This window comes from Orycteropus afer, unplaced genomic scaffold (assembly GCF_000298275.1).
Source record: "Orycteropus afer afer isolate SDZICR_OR568_19922 unplaced genomic scaffold, OryAfe1.0 scaffold00116, whole genome shotgun sequence".
NCBI lineage: Eukaryota > Metazoa > Chordata > Mammalia > Tubulidentata > Orycteropodidae > Orycteropus > Orycteropus afer.
Window position 1 is genome coordinate 3096028 of NW_006921703.1, and position 9088 is coordinate 3105115.

The window sequence follows — 9088 nt, forward strand, 5'->3', positions numbered from 1 at the left end:
CCAGACTTCGTCTCACCTATTTTGGTCATGTTGTAAGAAGGGACCATTCCCTGGAGAAGTATGTCATGCTTGGTAGGGTGGAGGGTTGACGAAAGGGGGAGGCCTTCAAGGAGATGGATTGATAATGGTGGCTGCAATGATGGGCTCAAGTATAGTAGGGATTGCGGGGCTGGCGCGGGATCGGGCAGTGTTTTGTTTTGCTGTGCATGGGGTTGCTATGAGTCGGAAATGACTCGACGGCACTTAACAACAGCAACACAGGTGTGGGTTCAATTCCAGACCTGATGGGCAGCTAGGGACTATAGTCATAGTGGTTCCACCAGACTCTATCAGACCAGGAAACCTTGTCCCCCCCCCCCCCCCTTTTTTTTTTCCCAAATGATTTTGAGTTTTGTCCCACATTGTTCTCCCTCTCTATCCAGGATCTCCTCCATAGATTCCCCTCTGAGTGGTTGACAGTGGTAGCCAGTCACCATGTAGTTCTTCTGGTCTTATAGTCATATAGGGTGAGGATTGCTTGCTGTACTGGTCACAAGGACTAATTGTTTCCATGAATCTTTAGTTTTCTTCGTTCTTCTTTGGTCTGGACGAGGAGAGACCCATCATTGCATCTAGATGGCTGCATGGTAGCGTTTAAAATCCCAGGTGCTACTTGCCAAAGAAGGAGGTGGAACAGTGGTTTGTGTAGTATGTTATGCCAGTTGAGTTTGATGTCCCCTGTGACTATGGTCCCAAGCCCACAGATCAACTACTCGGTCCCTCTGGGTAGCTGGCTGTGACCAGGAAGTGACTACAACCTTGTCCCTTGTCAGCTCTACTATACCCCTGGAAATTCTTACAGAACATACAAATACAGTTGTAGAACCATTGTCTCTCAACCCTGTACTTGGTCTTGGGTACACTCCCTGCTGCATAGACATATGTAGTAGTTCAGCCTGCCCCCCCATCTATCCACCCATATACATGTGTTTGCCTTCACTGACAACGCAGTACTGTATTTGCAAAAGGGTTCATCTTTGTTGTTTGTACCTCCCATGTACCTCTCTATGTCTTCTTCTTCCTCAATGCCACCATGTTGATCACTCACATGTGGTACATTGCCCTTCTCTTCCTCCCAAATCAATACTTATCTCTACCTATCTAACAGTGTTCCCTCTCCTCCCCTCCCACCCCTGGTAAACACCAAAGAAAATTTCCTTCCATATATAAACCATTCCTTTACTTTTACAATAATGGACTAATACAGTATTTGTCCTTCTGTGATTGACTTATTTCACTCAGCATAATGTCCTCCAAGTTCATCCTTGTTATGCGGTGTTTTGCAGATTCTACATTTTTCTTTAGCATAGATAGTATTCCATTGTGTGTATGTACCATAGTTTGGTTATCCATTCCTGAGTTGATGGACACCTAGGTTGTTTGCATCTTTTGGCTGTTGTAAGTAGTGCTGCAATGAACATTGGTGTGCATATGTCTGTTCTTGTCATGGCTCTCACTACTTTAGGATAAATACCTAGTAATGGAATGCAGGATCAAATGGTATTTCTATTTGCCCATTATTATTTTTTTAAATCAAGTCTCTCCATTTCTCCCAATCCGAGTTTATTGTTGTTATGTGCCCTTAAGTCATCTCCGACTCATAGCGACCTTACATACAACAGAGAGAAACACTGCCTGGTCCTTTGCCAGCCCCACCATCGCTACTATATCTGAACCCATCACTGCAGCCTCTGTGTCAATCCATCTTGTTGAGGGCCTTGCCTTCCCATCTTTCCTCCACCTTCCACTTTACCAAGCATAATGTCAGCAAACTAGAGAGCACAGAAAAATAAAAAGCCTGTTTTCCAAAGCAGCGGATGCCAGACACACATATTCCATTTCCCCCACCAAGCACACAAGTTCATTGATGCTGAATCTTTAAGACGACTGCTGGCAATTGGTTCTCTTCTGCCTGCTCTCTCTTGGGCCCTGCTTGTTTCCTTTCCTGGGTTTTGGCACCGAAATGTTATTCTGGCAGATAGCCTCAGCTCCCTCGCCTCACCCTGCTTCATGGGAAGAATCTTGCAAGCAGATGATCCACAGGTGGGCGGCAGGAGCGGATAATGGTCGGGGATGGTATTGACAGCAGATTAACAAACTTGCGGCACAAAGCATCAATTGCACAAACTCACAAGCCTTTATTAAAAGCGTAATTTGTCCCAGAGATGGAACGGGTCTTAATCCATGGAAATGGACTAAGACCCCAAGCTGTTTAACTTCTAGTAGTTTTATACTTCCTAAATGGGGTGTGAAGGGGTAGTCTTAAGTCAGGGTGAGTCCTTGAGTGATAGGTTGAGTGACAGGTGCATTGACAGGTCCCCGAGAGCCCTTCTGCGCTTGCCCACTATGCAAAAGACTAAAACCTCAAAAAGAAGGTGGTAGTAATTATATTATGATGATATTGTAATGATATGGAACAAGGTCTGGGACAGAGTATGAAGTTTTAGCAAATGTGCCATGTTAGGGAATTTCCCTAACCTCAAGTTTCCTAGGCCTGTTGTTGTTCTGCTTAATTTGGATTGGCTAGGCCTTGCAGGTGGTTGACAGGTTTCTGCAGGTGTTAATTAGTAGCCTCTCTCCCCTTTTCTCCTCCCTTTGGGCTTGCCCTCAGGCTGCTCCCACCCCCACCTTCCTGTTTAACATTTCTCGGATAACACTTATGTAGCAGAGACCAGTATTGTCAAACCTTTTAATGCTATTTAAAGAGGAATAAAGTATTGACTAAGGAAATAAACTCAATCAAAAGATTGTAAAAGACAAGACATTCCTTTAAAATAAATTGTTATTTATACTTCACTGATTTACTGAACACACTCCCTTCTAATGAGTTGTTTATTGTTTGATAAAAGTTCAAAAGCCAATACCTAGTTCTTCTAAAAAAGGTTGATCTTTGAAATATCTGTTCGTTTGACTCTTAGAAATTAATTCCACCATGAGTTCTAGTTAGGTTTGCTGTACTAAAAAATAATAAAAGCTTTTTTGTGAGTGGAAAAGACATGTTTAGACAAATACATTGATCTTTGAATTTCTGCATTTTTTGAGAAACGGTTTTACTTGATACATTGTAACTTCTATTCTTTGTTTTAATCCTCTTCAAGTTAAATTAATTTTTAATTTTTTTTTATACAGGAACATTCCAACTTTGGGGCCATACCATTCAGGTAGATTGGGCTGATCCAGAGAAAGAGGTTGATGAGGAAACCATGCAAAGAGTTAAAGTTCTCTATGTAAGAAATTTAATGATCTCAACTACAGAGGAAACAATTAAAGCAGAGTTCAATAAATTCAAGCCTGGTGCAGTTGAACGAGTAAAGAAACTTAGAGATTATGCTTTTGTTCACTTTTTCAACCGAGAAGATGCAGTGGCTGCTATGTCTGTTATGAATGGAAAATGCATTGATGGAGCAAGTATTGAAGTAACACTGGCAAAACCAGTAAATAAAGAAAACACTTGGAGACAGCATCTTAATGGTCAGATTAGTCCCAATTCCGAAAACCTGATTGTGTTTGCTAACAAAGAAGAGAGCCACCCAAAAACTCTAGGCAAGCCACCAACTCTTCCAGCTCGTCTCAATGGTCAACATAGCCCAAGCCCCCCTGAAGTTGAAAGGTGCACTTATCCATTTTTTCCTGGCACAAAGCTTACTCCTACTAGTATGTATTCTTTAAAATACAATCATTTCAATTCTGCAGTAATGCATTTGGATTATTACTGCAACAAGAATAATTGGACACCACCAGAGTATTACTTATATTCGACAACAAGTCAAGATGGGAAAGTACTCTTAGTATATAAAATAGTTATACCTGCTATTGGAAATGGATCTCAGAGTTACTTCATGCCAGACAAACTCTGTACTACATTAGAAGATGCAAAAGAACTGGCAGCCCAGTTTACATTGCTTCATTTGGGTAAGTTTAAAAATACTTTAAGTGATATCATAGAATATAAAGTTATGAAATATCATTATAGAGTATAAGTTTATATATTTTGAACTCTTAACATTAGTAGTCAATATTTAATATAAATTCTGCATGAACTTTATGAATTCATGGTTAATTTTGTTGAAAATTGCCTCATATAATCTTCCTACATTTAACTTTTAAAACATTACTTGCCTGGGGAAAAATTTGGTTTTGATTTACTTTAGAGTTAGTTCATAACCCTGCTTCATTAATTTATTGTTTTTGTGATGAATAGTACTTGTTCAAAATAAAACATTTTAGAAAGTTAACATTCAGGATTTTCACTTAAATCAATTCATAAGAGAAAGTCTACATCTTTGGTAGAGTCTGCATGATGATCTTAATGTGGGCCTGGAGAATTGGTAAAACCAGAGCATTTCAAACAGATCATGTGTGCACATAGCCTTATGCTCACCAATCTGGAAATTTGTCATTATTACTCATGAAAGACAAAAAGCATCATTTAGAGGATTTGTGACCATTCTCTTCTTTAATTTCATGCTTTAAAAAGAATACGTTTTCTCTGAATCATTTGAGGCAAAATTAAGAAACACTTTGGGCCATATATGTTGTTGTTGTTATGTGCCGTTGAGTCGGACCCGACTCATAGCGACCCCTCCTTGGGTTGCCAAGGCAGTATCACTATGGAAGTAGATTGCCCAACCTTCCTTCCGAGGAGTGGCTGGTGGGTTTGAACCGTCAGCCTTCTGGTTAGCAGTCAAGTGCCTTAGGCACATGCTACCATGTATAGATAATGCTAAATATATATTCGTATTGTGAAGGAAGAGATGTAATACCATTTGGGTGTTTTTCTAGTTCCTGAGTGTTTTTTACTGTTATGTTAGCATCTTCCCCTCTTCCCCACCAGTGTGTTTGATCATTTAATGCAGCCATAGGTTTCATTTGGTGACTACTTTATGCCTTAAATCTTATCTTTTAGAATAGTGGTTTCTTGTGTATCAGCAATAAAGAGGAGCTTTCTCATACTGAGAATTATATGTATATATTTTTTAATATTATATTTTTGGAGACACTATATACAGTGAAAGTTTTCTATTCAACAATTTCTACACGTCCTATTCAGTGGCATTAGTTACATTTTTCAGTCTGTAATAATATTCTCATTATTTCTGTTCCAGTTACTCCATTTCCATTAACTTAGTCTCAGTATCCTCCCTACATCTCACCCATGTTTTCTAGTAATGTTGACCATTTAGTCTCATATAGATAATTCTTTAAAACAGAGCAGTATTCAAGGGTGATAGTTGTTACTTTTTCTTTTTGATCTAACTTACTATTTAGTTAAAAGATCTGAGGATAGTTTCATTTCAAGATTTAAAGAGTATCTCAGGGCAGTAATAGTCTCGGGGAATCCAACAGTCGTAATGGGTCCAGTAAGTCTCACTTTTTTGATGGTTTGCAGTTCTGTTCCATATTTTTCTTCCCTTTCTAGCAGGATTCATCTGTTGTGACCCTGATCAGATTCAGTAGTGGTAGCCAAGCACCAAATATTCTTATCTTAGGATAGACATAATGTCATCGAGGCATGTCATGGAGGTATAGTTGTTTCTTGACTATAATTATCAACCTTTGATAGCTTAAAATTGCTTTGTTTCAGGTTGCTAACCCATATTACTGAAGATTTTATGTATTTAAAAGTGATATTCTCAAATTAAGAAAACAATGCAAAAGGAAAAATACTGTCAACAACAAGAGTGATTTTTTTTGTTGTTGTTAAATACATTTTATAGACTTCATTATCCATTAGAGCTATTTCCATTTTATTCATATTTTTAGGAGACTCTGATTTGGATATTTGATCTGAATTTTAGAGCTGAAGGTAGAGTCCCCTTCAAATAAACTTACTAGTAGAGTCTTAAAACTTTAGTTTGGAGATATTTGGAAATTTAACAGTCATCTAAGTTGTTAAATTCTTAAGTAGAATTTCTGTTACTGCACACAATAGAAACCTTTATTTTTACATTAATAATAGCTAAGTTAAAGATTATTAAAATTAAGATGAAAGTTTCTATTACTTTTAATAATAGCTAAGTTAAAGCTCCATCACTCTTCTGTCACTTTGTCATACTGTGGTGGCTTGCATGTTGCTGTGAGCCAGGAGGCTGTGCCACTGGTATTTGAAATACCAGCAAGATCACTCATGGTGGGCAGGTTTCAGCAGAGCTTCTAGACTAAGACAGACTAGGAAGAAGGATAGGGTCATCCACTTCTGAAAGAATTGGTCAGTGAAAAATTAATTAATAGCCCTGAAACATTGTCTGATACCGTGCCAGAAGATGAGCTCCTCAGATTGGAAGGCACTCAGAATATGACTGAACAGAGCTGCCTCTTCAAAATAGAGTCAACTTTAATGATGTAGGTGGAGTAAAGCTTTCCAGACCTCTGTTTGCTGATAGAGCATGACTCAAAATGGGAAGAAACAGCTGCAACCATCCATTAATAATCAGAACGTGCAATGTATTAACTGTGAATCTAGGAATATTGGAAGTTTTCATAAATGAAATGGAACATATGAAAATTGATATCTAGGCATTAGCTGAAATGGACTGGTTTTGGCTATTTTGAATCAGACAATCATATGGTCTACTGTGCTGGGAATGACAAACAGAAGAGGAATGGCATCACATTCATAGTCAAAAATAATGTTTTAAGAGGTATCCTGAAGTACAGTACTGTCAGTGATAGGGTAATATCCATACACATACAAAAAAGATCAGTTAATACTACTATCATTGATACACACCAACCACTAAAGCCAAAGATGAGGAAATTGAAGATTTTTACCAACTTCTGACTGCACGTGCAGTCAAGATGTATTGATAATTATTGGTGATTGGAATGCAGAAGTTGGAAACAAAGAATCATCAGTAGTTAGAAATTATGGCCTTGGTGATAGAAATGATGCCAGAGCTCATGTGATGGAATTTTGTAAGACCATGATTTATTCATTGCAAATACCTTTTTTCAATAACACAAATGATGGTTCCACGTGTTGACCTCACCAGATGGAATGCATAGAAATCAGATCAACTAAATCTGTGGAAAGAGCCGATAGATAAGATAAATCTCAGCAATCGAAATGAGGCCAGGAGCTGACTGTGGAACAGACCATCAATTGCTTATATGCAAATTCCAATTGAAGCTAAAGAAAACTAAGCCCACAGTAGCCAGAATATGACTGATTTTATCTGACCTGAATTTAAAGACCGTCTGAAGAATAGATTTGATGCATTGAACACAGATGACCATAGACCAGATGAATTACGGGATAGCACCAAAAACGTCATACGTGAAGAAAGCAAATGGTCATTAAAAAGGCAAGACAGGAAGACAGGACCAAAATAGATATCAGAAGAGACTCTAAAACTTGCTCTTGAATGGAGAGTAGCTAAAGCAGATGGAAGAAATGGCAAGATAAAAGAGCTGAACAGAATATTTCAAAGGGCAGTTCGAGAAGACACAGTAAAATATTATAATGAAGTGTGCAAAGACCTAGAGTTAGAAAACCAAGAGAGAAGAATACACTCGGCATTTCTCAAGCTGAAATAAGAAAAGAAAAAATTTAAGCCTCATATTGCAGTATTGAAGGTTTCTGTGGGCAAAATATTGAACAATGCAGGAAGCATAAAAAAAAAATGATAATGGAAGGAATACACAGAATCAGTGTATCGAAAAGAATTCTTCTATGTCCCAACTGTATCAGGAGGAAGCATATGATCAAGAATCAATGGTATTGAAGGAAGAAGTTGAGACTGCACTGAAGGAATTAGAAAAAAATCAAGCCACCAGGAATTGACAGAATACCCATTGAGATGTTTCAACAAACAATGCAGTGCTGGTGGTGTTTACTCGTTTATGCTAAGAAATTTAGAAGGTACCTGGCTGACTGGAAGAAATCCTATTTGTGCCTATTTTAAAGAAATGTGATCCAACAGAATGTGGAAATTATCAAAGAATATCATTAATATCACATGCAAGTAAAATTTTGCTGAGGGTAATTAAAAAACTGTTGCAGCAATATATTGACAGGGAACTTCCAGAAATTCAAGCTGGATTCAGAAGAGGGCATGGAATAAGGGCTATCATTGCTATGTCAGATGGATCTTAGTTGAAAGCAAAGAATACCAGAACAATGTTTCCCTTTTTTGATTGACTCTCCAAAGGCATTTGGCTATTACAGATAATACTGCAAAGAATGAAAATTCCGTAGTACTTATTTATGCTCGTAAGGCACCTGTACGTAGACCAAGAGGTTGTCATTTGAACAGAACTAGGGGGTACTGCGTGGTTTAAAATCAGGAAGCATGCGTGTCATGGTTGTGTCCTTTTACCATACTTAACTCAATCTGTATGCTGAGCAAATAATTTGAGAAGATAGACTATGTGAGGAAGAACGCAGCATCAAGATTGGAGGAAGAGTCATTAACATTCTGCAATATGCAGATGATACAGCCTTGCTTGCTTAAAGAGAAGATGACTTGAAGGACTTTCTGATGAATATCAAAGAGTACAGCCTTCAGTATGGATTACACCTCAACATAAAGAAAACAAGTCTTCACAACAGGACCAGTAAGCAATATCATGGTAAATGGAGAAAAGATTGAAGTTGGCTGGGATTCATTTTACTTGGATTTCAACACTCAATGGAAGCCACAGTCAAGAAATCAGACAGACATCCTGCTGCACTGGACTTATCTGCTGCCAAAGACCTCTTTAGAAGTGTTAAGAAGCAAAGGTGCTACTTTGAAGACTAAGGTGTGCCTTACCAAGCCATGGTATTTTCCATTGCCTCATAGACATGTGAAAGCTGGACAGTGAATAAGGAAGACCAAAGTGGAGTTGATGCCTTTGAATTGTGATGTTGGTGAAGAACACTGAAAATACCATGAACTGCCAGTAGAATGAACAAATGTGTCCTGGAAGGACTGTAGCCGAAACACTCCTTAGAAACAAGAATGACCAGACTTCATTTTACATACTTTGGTCATGTTGTCAGAAGGGACCATTCCCTGGGAAAGGATGTCATGCTTGGTAGAATAGAGGGTCAGAGAAAAAGGGGAAT

The 9088-nt window shown here is 38.4% G+C and overlaps 1 protein-coding gene across 1 annotated transcript in view; it reads left to right on the forward strand.

The window, feature by feature from the left end:
- RBM46 (RNA binding motif protein 46) overlaps nt 1-9088 on the forward strand; it is an 85380-nt gene that overhangs the window by 8210 nt on the left and 68082 nt on the right. Inside the window, exon 3 of the mRNA XM_007943971.2 lies at nt 3169-3951. Coding sequence (XP_007942162.1) covers nt 3169-3951 — 783 coding nt within the window. The remainder of the gene's footprint in view (nt 1-3168; nt 3952-9088) is intronic.